General features: G+C 44.7%; 1 protein-coding gene across 2 annotated transcripts; it reads left to right on the top strand.

Moving 5' to 3' along the window:
* The first annotated feature begins 714 nt into the window (after nt 1-714).
* LOC132445929 (hepatic leukemia factor-like) lies at nt 715-16,136 on the top strand. Of its 2 annotated transcripts, XR_009522735.1 has the most exons (5): nt 715-1,106; nt 5,302-5,658; nt 12,105-12,319; nt 13,199-13,481; nt 13,513-16,136. XR_009522735.1 is itself a non-coding variant. In XM_060035958.1 (4 exons), exons 1-4 carry the CDS (start codon nt 1,013-1,015, stop codon nt 13,412-13,414), a joined length of 882 nt encoding a protein of 293 aa, XP_059891941.1. In that variant the 5' UTR covers nt 716-1,012; the 3' UTR covers nt 13,415-16,136. The 2 variants fall into 2 exon arrangements, 1 of the variants encoding a protein (XP_059891941.1); XM_060035958.1 differs by having other exon boundaries at nt 716-1,106; nt 13,199-16,136.
* The last annotated feature ends 1,721 nt before the right edge of the window (nt 16,137-17,857 follow it).

The raw sequence follows: 17,857 nt of genomic DNA on the forward strand, positions 1-17,857 counted from the left end.
TGTACGTGTGTGTGTGGGGGGGGGGGGGTTGGTTTTGTTACGTAACACTGCTCACAGTTCTACACACTTAAACATGATGCCATTGCACAGCAACATGACCACTCAGCAACACGTCAGATGTTGTCTATGTTTTTAGGATGTCTTACCGTTTGTTTTACACACCCGACACTTGTGTACACTGTGTAACCACATGGGTTACAGGTGCTTAATACACCAGCACAGCCAGTATGCCCCCGGGGTGTGGGATACTGGCTTTTGTCTGGGAAGGTTCTGGTGAAATTGTTGAATCAGCCTTGGTCCAAGTTGTTGCTTCAGCTAACATTATATATTTAGGTGCTTTTTAAACTCTTTACCTGCCATCATACATTACATTGTATAATGTATCGAAGCCCACCAACGCTTTCCTTATTTTATTAGTTACTTTATTAGTATGTTAATGAACTCGACATATTCGGTAGAAGTTCTGCTTAAGAGAGATGCTGCAATAACAGTTTAAACTCCAGGTTTAACTTTAACTTATCTAATTTACAGACATTTAAAACCAACGCGATTTTCCACCCCCTTTCGGCCTACATCATTCTCTCTACTCTATCTCGGGTCTCATAATGAGAGTCTCGTCAAACCATCCACACGAGTGGGACCTAGAGACGGGAGATCCCCCGTCCGCATCCAGGGTCCGCAGCCAGCAGCTCCTGGAATAAACAAGCCCCGCCCCCTGAGCCCCGGGGGGTTTCACGTCATAGACGTCAGGCTCCGCACATGGAGAGAAATTGAGGTCCGACCAGCCCAGATAGGATCACTCATTCCTCCTCCCTCGAAGAGTTACGACCTGCCGTGCCTCCTCCGCGGACGACTGTTGGTCTCTCTGGGTCTGCTGGAGGAGTTACCACCACGGGGCACCACCAATTCTCCCCCTCTCTCTCTCTCTCTCTCTCTCTCTCTCCCCCGAGTCTTTGGTTGTAACTCCCGTCAGCTTTCTGGATTTATAGTCGGCACTTGACGTGAGAAAGACATGGAGAAAATGGCCAGACAACTGTCCCCCTCCAACGGCGTCCTGAAGTCCTTGCTGGAGAACCCGCTCAAGCTGCCCTTCCAGCACGACGGAGGTAAGGCGGGCTGCGGGGGGCTCCTGCGCCCTGTGGCGGGGGGGCTGTTGTCGGTAAACAGTAAACACCGAGGCTCCGCGCTCTTTGCGTTTGACATATGGAGGCAGTGCCAGACGCACTGACCTGCGCAGCCAAATTCCGACTTCAAACGACCACAATTAAGTCACCGAGCGCTTCGTTATTTTTGCGTTTTACCACGTTCTACATACAAATGCATCAAACAATACTCGATTTTGAATAATTCTGCGTTCTGTGACAACTGCATCGACACAAAAACATCATTCAGACATGCAGTAGTGTTTATTGAGCTTCGATATAGGTGCGTGCGTGTATGACCGATTTGTGGAAAGCAAAAACAAACTGTTTGTGTGTGTGCGTGTGCGTGTGCGTGTGCGTGTGTGTGTGTGTGTGTGAGAGAGAGAGAGTGTGTTCGTGCGTGCGTGTTTGTGAGTGTGTCGTTTTCATGATAAAGACGGAAACGTGTGCAGCACTTCTTCATCGATCAAGAACGATTTCCTAATCGATGTCCTCCATGGAAGGCACTAATCCTATCTGATCATATATGTTGCTATATTATTGTATGAATTGATTATTCTACAGTGGCCCAGCTACTTGTTAGTATTTTGTCTAACTATGTTAGCCTACTATCGATTATAATTAATGAGCAATCCTTATTGTACTCTAATGTTGACTAAGCCCTCTGGAGCAAGCGATTGTTCAGCTCGTTAAAGGTACTATTTGAGCAGACTCAGAGAGAGATCATTAACCCTGTTAGACCCTGAATTACAATGCTACAACATCACTTTTAGCTACCCACGAAAAGTAAAGTAAATGTGTATTTGCTTTTAAACCACATTTACATGGTCAATGGGCCTTATCTTTGTCCTCGCAATGCAGTTGGCTGGTAAATGTGATCATAAGTCCGACACTCAGGCCATTAACTAACACAACCTTCAAACTTTCCTTCAAGACATCATTTGAATGTCTAGATCATGTATACATCGAGTTATTGTGGAATACATTCATCAAATTTGATTGAGAGCTTGTTTGGTCTGTGTTGTATATATCACAACCGTGGGTAATACAAATAGCTTGTGCACCTTTCACGTTCCACCGGGAAGTGCACTTCTTACATGTTCCCATATGGAAAAATATAGAAATAGAAGATTTTTGATGGTCATTATTATTACTAAGTTATGTGTTTTCTATTTAAAAATGTAATGTTTAGACCAGAATATAATGAATAAATACTTTACTATTTCTCTCTAGCAAATGTATGCTTTAATGGAATCTTTGGGGGATGCTTGTATTAATGTCCTGTTGATCAGAGACAGTTGGGAAGGGAACAGGTGGGAATGGTTCAGTGATCTGGGGAGATGCATGTATTATTTTGGTATAATAAGGAGGATAGTTGTATTGAAATTAGGGTTATTACAACCACCCTAGTCTATCTATTCCTTATCTACTACAATATAAAACGTGTATGTATGTATGTATGTATGTATGTATGTATGTATGTATGTATGTATGTATGTATGTATGTATGTATGTATGTATGTATGTATGTATGTATGCATATATATATATACTCATATGTTTAATGGTCCTAATGCATGTAGATATCACTTTATGAGGTTTTCTAACATTAATAGAGTTCCCCTAGCCTGCCTATGGTTAGTGTACAACACAGTGTACAACTGTGTTGTACACTTCTTTGTTATTTGGATAACCGTTCTGCTGATGTTGTTATGGCGCATAACACGCAACATAAGGTTAGGTAAAGCTATCCTTTTCTCCTCCTCCATGACGCTGCTCAGTCTGTACTTCAGATTGACGTGGAAGAACCAGTGACGTCGCAGGGCTCCAGAGTGCGCCTAATTTGGGCGCACATGCGCCTAGAATTCGGGGTAGTGCGACCAAATATATTATTTGGGCGCACCGGTGCGACTGAAAATTAATCTGGTATAATTGTTATTATTTATTTTTTTACAGAGCAGTCTATTCATAATATTGTAATAACCACGGAAGAGGCAGTGAATGAAGTATTGATTAGACAGCGATTTATTAGACACCTAATAAACCGTTGGAACACGCAAGACCGGTAACAATAGAAACGCCGGGAAACAAACCCGCGAAGCCCAATCCAGGGGCCTGTACTACGAAGCTCGATTAGAGGGTTAGCGAGGTATGTTGAGCTGAAAGCCTGGGTTAGCTGTACCATGAAAGTCGATCTCTTTAAGCGTCGCTGTATCACCATGGTGACTTACCCCCCCCCCCCCCCCCTCAACAACTCAAAACTTGGGTGCACCATAAATACGTGCTGGTGCACCCAAATAAAAAATGTAGGCGCACCAGTGCACCCAAGGAAAAAGTTAGTCTGGAGCCCTGCGTCAGATAACCCGTCGCAGTCATTTGAGATTCATATTATGTTATTATTTAGATATAGTGGAAGAACCAGTGATGTCGGATAACCCAACGCAGTCATTTGAGATTCATATTATGTTATTATTTAGATATAGATCTCCACGGCTCCCGCCGGAGCACCCCGGCGTGTTCTAGAATATTTGCAGAACACGGCCAAAAGCTGTGTGTGCCTCCGGATGATATAATGAATCCGAGCCATTGCGATACATCCACTGTAAACACTAGCGCATGGTACCGTGGCCGCAAGCTGCTCAGGACCACATCCCCACGCTCCACCTTGACCCGCCTCTAAAAAACGGCACGTTTGTAGAAAGCTCATTGTGGGACTGGCTCGTAGTGGCTGTAATTCTGCACCAAGGCTGAATTTCTTGAACGTCTTCAAGTACTTTATTAGGGGCCAACTAACACCTATATAAAAGCATAGATAAAGTAGCATGCCATGGGACCTTTAAACTTTTTTCATTTCAGAATGCCACTAGCAAAGTAAAGATGTGATGGACTGCATCCAAAATGAGGGGAGTGATTTTTTACTGGAATCAGACGACACTGATACAAGCGACGAAGAAGCAGATGAAGATGACAAAGTGGACAAAGAAAACAAATCCCCCACTGCGACTGCCCAAACCGATGAAGTGTGCGGACATTGAGCCCCAACCAACCAAACACACCATGCCCCATGACCGGGATCACTGGCTGAGAACAGATTTTGATACCACCGGTGATGCCGTTTCACTCCCCCCACCGCTGCAGTACTTCCAGAAGTTTGTTTCAGAAGACGTGATTCAAGATTTTGGCAAAGCTCTCAATATGTCGAGGAAAGACCTCCTGAACAGTGGATACGCCGTTTCAGGCACACTTAGCAGGGCGGCCCTCTTCAGGCAATGGGAGCCCAGCAACACAGAAGGTGATGGGGAGCCCTCTGAATGCTCTGAAGAGACCGCCCTCAGGTGATGGGAGTTCACCAAGCGGGGTCTCAGCCAAGAGATATTTTTACACCCCCCCCCCCCCGCCAACGGATGTACATACCCGTGCCAGAGAAGACGAACAGAGGACGTTGCAGATACTGCACTTAAAGATTCACCACCACCTCATTGCAGCAAGTCTAACGTTCGTCTTGGCTTTTCGGAGGAAAACAACTGTCTGTGGGACTACCAATGCAAATAACGTGGCTGAACACTGGGAGTGGGAAAGTTTTGTAATTACACTTTTTCCCTCATTTTAATTTATTAATAAATTATTTTTCAAAAATAAATATGACTGTTGTCCGATTAGTATTCATGTTATATACTGTTATGGGGCTGAATAAGTGATCAACCCTGTAACTGAACCCCTTGTTCTTCACTATATATGTATATGTACAAATACAGAAATTCTGCTCCAAGCTGAGGCCAACGTTGCGTTATTAAAACCTTTTCCCAAAACTTTACTATCCAACAAATGGTTTTAAAAATGGGTTAGGGGTTGTCTTGCTCAACAATCCCTACAGGTAGACTAAGGACATTGGGGTTCAAACCCAGACAATTTTTGTGTGTGTGTCAACCGTTACCGACACACTCCTTTGACTTTTTCATAGTTCATAGTTGCTTTCTGCCACAAACTTCTCAGAAAGAAACTCTTCTATGTGCAAACCGTACTGGAAACCAAGCCTCAGATTCCATATGTATTTATTTGTGTGTGTGTGTGTGTGTGTGTGTGTGTGTGTGTGTGTGTGTGTGTGTGTGTGTGTGTGTGTGTGTGTGTGTGTGTGTGTGTGTGTGTGTGTGTGTGTCAGGGCTCTGCAAGGATAAGGAAAAGGAGAAGAAACTTGAGGATGAGGGCGGTGCCGGCCCCCAGTCGGCCTTCCTGGGGCCCACGCTGTGGGACAAGACGCTGCCGTATGACGGGGACAACTTCCAGCTGGAGTACATGGACCTGGAGGAGTTCCTGTCGGAGAACGGTATCCCCGCCAGCTCAGCGCAGCACGCAGAGCAGCAGGGGGGCCCAGGGGCCACCCCGGGGCCCCAGCGGCCCCCCTCCTCTCCCTCTCCCTCCCCCTCCTCCTCCTCCTCCCCCTCAGTGAGGGCCACCATCCCCAGTCTGCCCGGGCGCCCGAGGCCCCAGGAACACATGCAGAAGAGCAGCATAGCAGGTAACGCACACTTTTACATTAACACACAAAGATGCATGCACGCGTGCACAAACGAACACACACACATACATACACACAACTACACACACACACGCAGGCACGCACATGCACGCGCGCGCACACACACACAATCAGTAGATTACCAATGAATGAACCTTGACTGTGGCTATGAGACTTTGAGCTCCCAGAATGCACCTGGTGTGCTGTTGGTTTTGTGAACAGCTACACGTGTGTCTAATAGTACATCAATTGTTGTGTTCATAATGTCAGATTGGTGCATTGTAGGCACAACTTGGTTGGGTTTGTGTTTTTAAAAGTTTCTGTAAGGAGTTTGGTTGAGTCCAGACCATACCATCTCCTTACCAGCCTGTTGCTGTCCACTAACCTCTCTGTCTGACTTTATAAAAACAGAACGTGCAAAGCTTGCTTCAGTGTCCAAGAAGAGGACGCTTTGCAACTTAATTTGGTTACTTCATCAAAGAACCAATGTTTTTTTGTTGTCAGAATTCAAATTTCCTCATTTTATTATGAAATGTTCCAGGTACACAGAGAAATGTTCCAAGTACCATCCTTCAATCCTTCAAAGTACCAAATGGGGGTACACATACCCGCATTTGAGAACTCCTGCTTTAAGGAGCAGGCTGCTCTCCCACTTAGCAACACTAGCACAAGCATTGGTTTGCAACAACTTCCCACAGATCAGAAAAAAAGAAAATAAATAACTACCTCTATAAATGTTGTGTAGAAGAACAACTTATTGAAAACAGATGTGGAGAGAGAGAGATTGTGATTCAGCGTTCTTCACGTTCAGTACATCCCTTCATTGTTCTGGTAGGGAGAAACATCTGCACAGAGTCCATGGCATTTGTGTTAGGGGTCGGTTTAATGCAATTCAGTTTTGGTGGAACTAATGTCACATTGGCTGGAGCAAACGCAGTACAACAAATGCTGTGGTTGGGGAGGAACCCCTAGTGTGGTTGTTGGATCTTCATCACCTCTGACTTCCTCAAAACCTCCAGCTCCACCTGACCCCATACAGGCTATCATCATCTGTTTCCATCTCTTATGGATGTCTATTTCATCTGGCGACAGATGGAAAGCCATACCATAATAACCTACTCAGAATAACTTTCTCTAGTTGGTATCAACACATAACAACAGTTAGCTACTGCTAACGTTAGACCAGCCTTATGGAAACATTTATTACGAATAAACTGTTGAGTCTTGCCTGTATAGTCTTACTGAAAGTGCCTTACCTGTGATCTTAACTGTAGAGTCTTACCTGTAGAGGCTAACCTGTAGAGGCTAACCTGTAGAGTCTTACCTATATAGTCTTAACTGTGGATCCTTACCTGTAGAGTCTAGCCTTTAGTCTTACCTGTAGTATTACCCGTAGAGTCTTACCTGTAGAGCTATACCTGAAGAGTCTCACCTGTAGAAAATTACCTGTAGTCTTACCTGAAGAGTCTCACCTGTAGAGTCTTACCTGAAGAGTCTTAACTGTGGATCCTTACCTGTAGAGTCTAACCTGTAGATCCTCACTTGTAGAGTCTTACCTGAAGAGTCTTACCTTTAGTCTTACCTGTAGTATTACCCATAGAGTCTTACCTGTAGAGCCCTACCTGAAGAGTCTCACCTGTAGAAAATTACATGTAGAGTCTTACCCGTAGAGTCTTACCCGTAGAGTCTTATGCGTAGAGTCTTCCCTGTTGAGTCTCACCTGTAGAGTCTTACCTCTAGAGTCTTACCTGTCCCACCACACCTGTTTCCCCTTACCAGTAGTAGCATCTCAGCTGTAGCATCTCCCCTGAAGTGCTGTGGCACATTACTTTGGTCAGCATCTTACCTGTAGATCCTTATCTTTGGCCTCTTGCATGTAAATCCTTAGTGGCAGCATCTCACCTGTCGAGTTGCACCTGGTGTACTCGGTAGTGCAGCTGAGGCCAGCAGCCCCGATCGCAGTGAAAACATTGCCTTGTGCGGTAAACAAACCCAGGCGATACATGATCCCGCTGGCTGAGTGGTGAGTGGCATTGTGTGTGTGTGTAGTGTTGTGTTCCGTCTCACAGCGTAGCGTGCACTTGTGTTTTGTTTGAACCAGACCGGTCGCTCCGTTCTCACGTGAGCTCGTCTGGCCCCGCCTTGCTCACGTGCTTCCATGTGACGGATACATGCAGACACTCTGAGCTGTGAAACGCCTCTCTCTCTCTTGCTCGCTCACTCTGTGTAACACTCCATTTCCTCTGAGCCCCCCCCACCCCCCCCCCCCCCCCCCGGACCCTGCCCCCTCCTGTTTTTCTCTGGTCTAAGGAACAGTGTGTTCCCAGCCACGATCACATGGGCCTGGAGGGGCTCTGCGTCACGTGACCACAGCTCAGCTAGACCTCTGGTTGGTTGAGGCTCCACACTCGCTCAGACCTCAACAACAACATAGTTTGGCCCGGGGCCCCTGGCTGCGTGCAGCAGGCGAGCCCACTGTAGTGTCGCCGGCGGTAGCGCAGCACGCTACAGCCCGACATGCAGACAGCGGCTGCCGGCGGCCCGCTATAGGTCCTCGTGGTATCGGAGGGTTGACTTGACAGTTCGAATCTCAACCTTTGGCAGGCTCCAAACAGCCCAATGGTCCCATTAGGCTGGCTGTTGCCCTGAATGATGTGATAGTTTGAATTGTGTGCTGAAAGGTGGGATGATATGTTGAATGTTTGAATTTGTGAATTTTATAATGAATGCGTGAATGTTATGGTGAGTGTTATGATGTGAATGCAAAGGTGAACGGGTGAATATTGTGGCTAATGTGTGAATGTTAGGCTGAATAAGTGAATGTTTTGGAAAATGTGTGAACAGCAAGATGATTTCATGAATATAAAGATGAATGTGTGAATGTTAAGATGAATGTGTGAATGTTAAGATGAATGTGTGAATGTAATCATGAATGTATGGGAATGTATGAGAATTATGCATTAATAGTGGAAGGGGGGATGTTATAATTAATGTTTGAATTGTATGGTGATGGTTACAATGAATGGGTGAATGCCAAGATTAATATTTGAATGGGGGATGTTATTAATTAATGTTTGAATGTTATGGTGAAGGTTACAATGAATGGGTGAATGCTACGATGATTCATTTGTGATTGTTGTCATAGCACAGGGAAAGTGGGTCTAGTGCCTAACTAGTCTGTGGACTTTGGTCCGTCAGTGTTGTGCTGGGGAGGGTCCAGAGATGAAAGGTCAAACGGAGCTGCATTCCAAGGTGTATCACTGTCTCCGATAATTCAACACAGGATCCCAAGATTAGCTTGCAACGATGGGAGATAACATGGCTTGTGAGGACAGGAGCTTACATGAGCTTAGTTATGATGGTAGCTGACCTTAGCTAGTTGGGATGATGGCTAAACATAGCTTTATTAGATTTATTTTTAATGTTGAATTGCTTGGTATTATTTGGTAGCTAGGCCCCACTTATAAAGCTATTGCTCTTAACCTTGGTTAGCACTATTTAAATTATTCTACTATAGCCTACTATAGTATTTCAACTATTCTACTCTACAGTGCTATTTTAACTTGTACTACTGACCAACTATTTCAACAGATTCACCACGCAGGCTAAACTTGCTTGTTATCGTTGGCTCCTCAGTGCTGTGTTTCTGTGAATGGAACCATGGCAATGTCTGACCCAGACAGATGGGAAGGGGGGGGGGGGGGGGGGGGGGGGGGGGGGTCGGTCTTGTTGTGTGAATTCTGGAGCAACCTTTAAACAGAACTGATGGCCCCACGCTGCCAGCTGGGATGACACAGTCCTGTATACATAACCATGGAAACTTCTGGTCTTGCCAAGAGTTCCCTGCAGGCTAGAATAGCAGGTGTAACGAAGCTAGCATAGCAGGTGTAGCAGGCTTTGACGTCCAAGGACGTTGCTTCCGCTACACTGGGTCAAGCCTGCCACTTAATATCAACGTGCCATTTCGAAGGGTCAAAGGTTTAAAAACACAAAAAGGTATCTACCCCTCCACCTGCGGACTGAAAACATCGATTGTATACACAGGCTCTTGTTATAATTACAATCTCCAAGAGGTTGAGGCTTTGGTGTTAACGTGTAACCCTGACTCTCACATCAAACTCTGAATGCTGCGGAGGAAAGGGTATTGAGATCAATCATTGATTTGTTGACCTCTGAAACCCAATGGGATAGTATTCCTGGCTCTGTACTCCGCACTGGTCTTAGGAAAAACAGGACAACAAGCTGTTTAACCTGCCCAGCAAATGGCAGCTGCATGGCTTAACCTTTGACCCCCAGCACGATCAATACGATTTCAATTGTCTCGTTTCGCCGCCAGTGAAATGGAGATCAAGAGCGCTACGAACTTTTACCCAAAGTTCTAATGTTACACATTTAAATCATATTATTTCTCTATAATTGATACGCCGACATCAATGTCACTAAACTATATAGAGCATTATATGAAATGCTTTATTACATATTTCATTGAACTACATAAAGACATGTCCTTAGTACTGTGGAGATTCCTGTCAAAGCTGGGTCAAAGCTACCAGGTCAAAGTGAAAATTGTTACTTAATAGAGGTAGTACAGGTAGTATAGTTCTCTCGTTAGCTGTGTGGCTGTATTAGAGGTTAAAGTCTATTTCCAGAGGGGTATGTTTGCATTCCCTTGACACATCTCAGTCGTAGTGGGTACTTAAGCTGCTTGTTCTGCTGTGACAGTGCTTGAACAGGTCCGACCCGCTCCCGAATAGCATCCCGAGTTAATGTATTAGCTCCTCATCAGAGTGGGCTAGCTCCTCATCAGAGTGGGCTAGCTCCTCATCAGAGTGGGCTAGCTCCTCATCAGAGTGGGCTAGCTTCTCATTTGAGCGTATACTTTTCTGTTATCATCCCATGTCACTGCTTTAGCTTCTCATGTTGCTGTGTACGTTTCTAATATTTCCATGCATCCCTTGTTGCTGTTTTATATCTACTGTTGTTTGAGGACAAATAAGAGTAACAGAGGAAAGAGCAAGTAGGCATAAAATAAAGAATTATAACATTACACTTTGAAGTATTTTGAACATTGAGCCCCCTTTCTGGTTTGTCTAGGATGAAATAGATGAAATGAACGCCGACATTTTTAAGATTGGTCCTGTCTCGGGTATTTGGCTGATTTCCAATCGCCCCTGCCTCCTTCATAATGGCTGGTTATGTGCATTCTCAAACCTCTCCTTAAAACCAGAAAAATTTGTCAAATACCCAAGACAGGAACCAATATTCAAAATTTCGGTGTTAAACACTCTATTTCACCCTAGACAAACCAGAAAGGGGGCTTAATGTTCAAAATACCGGAATTGTCCTTTAATTGAATGTAGTGTGTTGAAGGTGTTTGGGAGTAAACATTTGGAGGTCATCTGATACAGCAGACACAGGATCACACTGGCTTTCTGAATGACCCCACTGATATATACACACACACACACACACACACACGCACACTCACACACACACAGTTTTGCCTTGAAGTCCTTCAGAAGACTATTGGTTTTATGGTGGTTATAATATGGTTTGATGGTGGCCTGTGAAGCCCTTTGAGACTGGACATTGATTAAGGCTTCACTTATAAAGTTTATTTGACTTCTGTCAATCAATAGCTACTTTAGTATTGATTGATGGTTCAGTTTTATACCCAGCATTTGATTAATCTCAGTCAAATGAAGCAGATCTGAGCTGATTTGGGCTCGTTTTGTCAAATTCATGTCTGAGTCCAATCAATTAGCATTGCGCGCTCCCACACCAGCTGAGGAAAAGGAATACGCTTGACAGCTGATTGCCCAGAAGTAAATTTCCATGCTCGCTATCCCTGAATTGCTCTCGGTGTCTAGATGGTGCCGCATCACCATCTTGTGGTCGCATAGAGTTACTACAGCTACAATCCCCCCCCCCCGACGGAATGACGTTGATGCAAATTAAAAAGTAAGCCTACTTAGATGTACATCTGGATGTTTGGAAATAGGAAGCTTAAACTACTCAAAAGCAAACAAGCTATATATATTAGTTTTTTATTAGTGTGTTTGTATGAATGTTGAAAAAATGTTTCTCTGAAGTTGAAAACAGAGAAATACATAATATCCACTACCATCACACATAATAATAATAACATCCGTTTGAACTAAACTGTAATGTGTTGTGTTTAGTGCATGTATGAATCTCTGTGCCTCTGTACACTGAAAGTTGTGGGTGTGTGTGTGTGTATGTGTGTGTGTCTGCATGTATGTGCATGCATATGTTTGTTGCATGTGTTTGTGTGAATGTGTGTGTGTCTATGTCTTTGTGTGTGTCTGTGTACACTGAAATGTGTGTCTGCGTGTGTGTTTGTGTGCGCAATGCGCATGTACGTGCATGCATGTCTTTGCGTGTGTCTGTCTGTGTGTCACATTAACGTGTGTGTCTGCCCCCAGATCTGGCCCCGTCCCGGGACACCCCCAGCCCCATCGACCCGGAGTCCATCCGGGTCCCGGTCGGGTACAACCCGGACCCCGCCGACCTGGCCCTCTCCAGCGTCCCGGGTCAGGAAGTGTTCGACCCCCGCAAGAGGAAGTTCTCGGCGGAGGAGCTGAAGCCCCAGCCCATGATCAAGAAGGCCCGCAAGATCTTCATCCCTGAGGACCTGAAGGTAGACACCCGCCTGCCAGCCACTGAAAAAACACACTGACCTCAGATGAAAACATCCACAAACCTATTCAGCTGGCCCTTTTTTACCAAGCAGCTCTCAAGAGAGGCTGAAAACAGCAACAACTTTAAGTAGAGGTAGTCTGATCGTGAGGTGTTTCCCTGCCTTCGGTTCTATGACCATCCTTAATGTACTGACGGCGATTTCTTTCTTTCTCTTTCTTCTGACAAGTGTGCTCATTGTAAGTCGCTTTGGATAAAAGCGTCTGCTAAATGCCCTAAAATGTAAATATTAATCTATGGGTCCATTTCACTACATTTCTAAACTTAAAACTAGACCAAAAAGTGCAACGGGTAAAGGACTCTTATAATGGACTGCCTAACATTTTAGGCAGCCTAACTGTTGGGTCATAGCCTTGAGCAAACTGCTGCTCACCACTTCACTGGGGCGTGGATGTTACGGGCGGATGTTGAGTGGGTTGAAACAAATGTGTTTGGAAGCAGATTCATGTTGAACTCAAGTTCAATTCGGGATAAAAAGGAACCGTACATGGGGTCTTTGGGTTCAGGTTGTTCTGGGTTACATGTCCTAAGGGTTGGAAGTTTGTCGGGACGAGAACCCTAATGACCCTTCTGTTTTGTTCTCTTCAATAAAGAACTGTATTCTTACCTAAACTTTTATTTCGATGAAGGGAATCCATTACAACTGTGTTCTCTGTTCAATCCACATGTACTTGTTCTACCTAGCAGCAACTATCATCTAATAACCGTAACACTACTGACACCTAGTGGTCGTCAGGGGAAACACTACAAATCATCACACCTTTGATCCGTGGGTCTCCCCCGCCCCTCCCTCGCCCCTCCCTCGCCCCCCCCCCTTAAGGACGACCGGTACTGGGCGCGGCGGAGGAAGAACAACGTGGCGGCCAAGCGGTCCCGTGACGCGCGGCGGCTGAAGGAGAACCAGATCGCCATCAGAGCCAGCTTCCTGGAGAAGGAGAACGGGGCGCTGCGGCGCGAGGTGGCCGACCTCCGCAAGGAGCTGGGGAGGTGCACCTCCGTGGTGGCCCAGTACCAGGACCGCCACGGGCCCCTGTGAAGGGACCCACAACCAGCGGGGGGCCCCCCACACACACACACACAGACTGAACGCACACATGCACACACTGAACACTCACACTGAACACACACACACACAACCACTGAATACACACACACAACCACTGAATACACACACACACACACACCCTGAAAACATCAAAAACACAAACAAACATGCTCCCTGAACACACACACAAACACACATTGAGCACAGACACACACACACACACACAAAAACACAAAGACACACACATGCTGCCTGAACACACCACACACACACACACACACACACACACACACACACACACCCTGAACACACACACGCACACACACACACATATGCTCCCTCAAACCACACACACCTGACGTGATGTTTAGAAGGACAACATCTGTCAATGTCTCTTTTGGTGGAACTTTTGACAATTTGACCCCCACCCTGAACCAGACACACACACGTGCACACACGCATGCCATCCTGTGATTTTCCACCCCGGACTCTGGTTTGTATCCACGTGCCCCCCCTCACAACCCCTACTCTACGAGGAGCTGTTACTGAGCCGCACACCAGACCACACCCCACTACCCACAACCCCCTTCTCCTTCTGTTTGAAATGTTTAAACCACGGCGAGGCCGTTTCTGTCCATGTCACTTTGTACCTGAGGAGGATGGAGCTGTCGTACTGTGTCCCTCCACCTCCTCCACCTCCTCCTCCTCCTCCTCCGCCTCCTACTCCTCCTCCTCCTCCTCCTCCGCCTCCTCCTCCTCCTCCTCCTCCTCCTCCTCCTCCTCCGCCTCCTCCGCCTCCTCCTCCTCCTCCTCCTCCTTCGGTTGCCGGGTTCCTGCTCTTTGTATGTTTATAATCTCTCCTGGATTATATGTAATTGCAATTGTTCACTTAAGACGCATCACATTGGAGTCAACCCCGTGGTTGCATGGGTACATGTTACCATGGTTACTGCCGGGTGAAGACGGTTGGCAAGAACCGGCTCCCAATACGGTTGGTAAGGATGTTCAGCACCATGGGAAAATACAATCAATAGGTCCTGCTCTTTTTCTGCACCACAACGCATTCCCCCATCCCGACAATCTCCTCTGCCTCCTTCTCTTCCTCACAAGTTATCCCTAATTTTCTCAAATGGAAGATTGTTTGTTTTGGTGGTTGTTGTTCTTTCTGGTAAATATCCCCTTGTTATAATTGTTATTATGTTAGCATTTCTTACATGTCCTCCATCTTGATTAGGAAGAGATCAACTTTGCCAAAGTTGTTCTGAGATATTTTATTCCTTTATATGTATACATATATTATATATATATGTATAAATATAGTTTTTATGTTTTTTCTTTGTTGTAAGCATGATTCATATGTTTGTGTGACCGATAAGTGCAGGAGTCTGTGGTGTGTTAGCTGGGTAAGCCTGTGTAGCATTGTTAGCGTACGCAACAGGTGTCTGTTTGAATGTAGGCCTACAAACGATGGTGTTGTCAAAAAAAACAACAATGAACCTGTTTACTTCACCACAAAGAGTTATATTGCTTATAGAGAGATGATATGTTTATCTATAAAAGCTATTATATGTGTTAATTTTGTACAGTAAATTTCCTACACTAAATATAAATATATATTTTAAAGGCACGACACATTCAGAGTACTATTATTGGAGAATAAGATTATGTTACTCAAAGGTAATCACATAGTGGTATTTTGATATTCTATATTAGCTCGGATGCGTTAGCTATACAAAGATATTTCAGCAATTTCCAAATCCTACGGGGAAATCTCTACTTCGGCATTATGTAACGCGTTGCTCTCATGTACGCTTAAATGACTGACCTTTGCCATTTTAAATCGCTATCGGTATTCTTAAAACCCACCACACACATACCTTTGGTCATCACATCATCAACCTTTAGTGTTTGAAGCAAAACCGCTGTCTTGCTACCTGCGCACATGTCGTAGCAGTGTGCCCTGTGAGAGCAGGTCTTGTGTTGGCTTTTGTTTGCAGGGATAAAGTTACTATGAAGGAGGGGACCTTCTGTAGCTGGGGCCTCTCTCTGGGTTCCATTGTTCCCACGGCTGGTTGTAGCACGTCCCCTGTTCCTGAGTGATGGACAGCTAGAAGTGTCCTGCAGCACTCACCTTGTGAAAGCTTTTGTGTCGTGTTATCTCTCTGTAGTTTAGGGTTGATGTGCGCTGTATGCCCTCTGTTAAGCCCCCATGCCGTAGGGTTTGGTTTTCGCGACTGGAACGACGTTTGTACTATTGCTCCCCCCCAGAGCACCTCACGCTTTATGTATGAGAGAAGAAACCCAACATAGGACTAAAAGCCAATATACTGATTCACGCGTCACCCCAAATTACCTCACTGTAGAGTGATGTCACTACCTCACCCGCGGTCGATGTAGAAAACCCTGATTATTCTGAGTCTATTTCAGTGCCTTGAACACACGACTGCTGTTTGTCAGCAGAGAAATGTTTTGAGGTCCCACCACAGTTTCACCTCTGCGCTGAACGGCCCCTGAAAGGCATCTGCAGGGCCCCTGGTTGAGCACGCTGCGATGGACCTCCCTAACCCTTGTATTTATGGCAACACCAACGCTTTGCAGTGTACAAAACGATGGAGCATAAAGAGGGATTCTGTTACGGGTGTCGACAAATTGATACATTACTTTGTGCTGCCCTCTGTCATTTGTAGTGTCTCAATAAACTCTTTACCAATGATTTGATCTGCTTTCTTTCTCTTCTGGTTTGTAAAGAAATTAACAATTAAATAGTGTATATTATAAATAGTGTTAAATGTGGACTAAAACAAGGGGACTGTTGGTTAATGACCTACAACCAAAATATAAAAATCAGTCATTAGGCCTGCATGAGCAGATTCTATGCTGACAATTCAAAAAAAGGATGGAGAGAACGTAACTCCTGGAAAAAGGTGAGAAATCGAGAAAAAAGCAAGAAAAGAATGATGGAGAGACTGAGATAACCCCAGAACTGCAAATAAAACTCAAACCCCAACCAAAGGATCCCTTACATTAATCTGAAAACAACCACAACCTGTTACCCAATCCTAATAGGAAACCCTTAGGTTAAGTTTAAAGTTATAGAGTTTCTATAGTGTTTCCATTACATGTTTTGTTTATGGGGTTGATAATTGGTTATTCTATTGGGATTTAGGATTAGGGTTTAGGTAGGATGTTTTATAGTTGGCCAAAACAACATAGAATAATATGTCAGAAAAACGTCTAAATATAAACTTCTAAAAAACATTTAAATATAGGCCTTATATGTAATTGTCAAAGACGTCAAAAATGAAAACAAAGATGCTAAAAGACCTCTTAAAAGAGTCGAAATATGAACCGCTAAAATATATCCAAAAACACAGACAGAATATACTGAGTAAGTTGTTGATTGGCCAGTTAATTGCAGATCAGAGGATGCGGGAGATTGCCGAATTTGCAGACCAGTCGATTCGCTTTGCAACAGGGCAGATGATTTTGTTCATTTTAACACTAGGTCTCTAAAAACCATTTGACACGTTTGATAGCGACAATTGACTGGTTCCATGACATTGGTGGTGGGAACACATCCTTACTTAAAACTATGCCTTCTATTTCTTCTATACTGGTGAAAGCAGCAGTAGAGATTCTCAATAGTATATTAAAAGTTTCTGCACATCTTGGAGCCCCTCGCCTCCTTTACAGCACGCTGCTCACATGAAGCACAATGACATCATGAGAAAGTTGTCCCCGCATCGACCAGGCGGCCGTTGCCAGGCGACCGGCGGCTGTCGGGGGAGGGGCGGCAAGGGCAAGTAAATAAAAAGTGCAGTTCCAGTGTGTTTGCTTGACGTCCTCCCCTCGCAGGAACCAAGCCTCCTTTATTGGGTTACAGAGTGGTGTGAAAATCCCGGGAACCAGAAGCATCTACCGTTCCCTTCCACGACACCACACACAAAAAAACACCTTCCCTCAGTGATGGAGAATGGAGTATTGGCATGTTTGGACAGTGTTGTGTCATTCCAGAGCCAGTGTAAGCTAAGTACACCCATTCACTGAAAGCTCATTGACAAATCAAGTGGTGGAACAATACTTTGAGGCAAAGTGCATAAGTAGGCCTGAATCTTGAATCAATGCCTAGAACTGGATTATTTCCATTCTATTTAGTCGATAACTTTTTCTCCTGTTCTCAGCTAGATTCAACTTTATTCAATTGCTTTTACTTTAATAAAATATGACTTAAATCAAAAGGTTGTTTTGGTTTGATTTCATAAGATCCATCAAAGTCACTGATCATCATACACAAACAGTTATTTGGGTTGCATAACCAAGCCTCAAAAGGTCTACAATGGTCAAAGTTTATCACATTTCATTGTCAAAAATTATGGAAATATACCATGTATGCTTTATGATATTTTTCTGTCAAATGTTCCGATGTAATTAGAC

The sequence above is a fragment of the Gadus macrocephalus genome, chromosome 2, assembly GCF_031168955.1.
Source record: "Gadus macrocephalus chromosome 2, ASM3116895v1".
Lineage (NCBI taxonomy): Eukaryota > Metazoa > Chordata > Actinopteri > Gadiformes > Gadidae > Gadus > Gadus macrocephalus.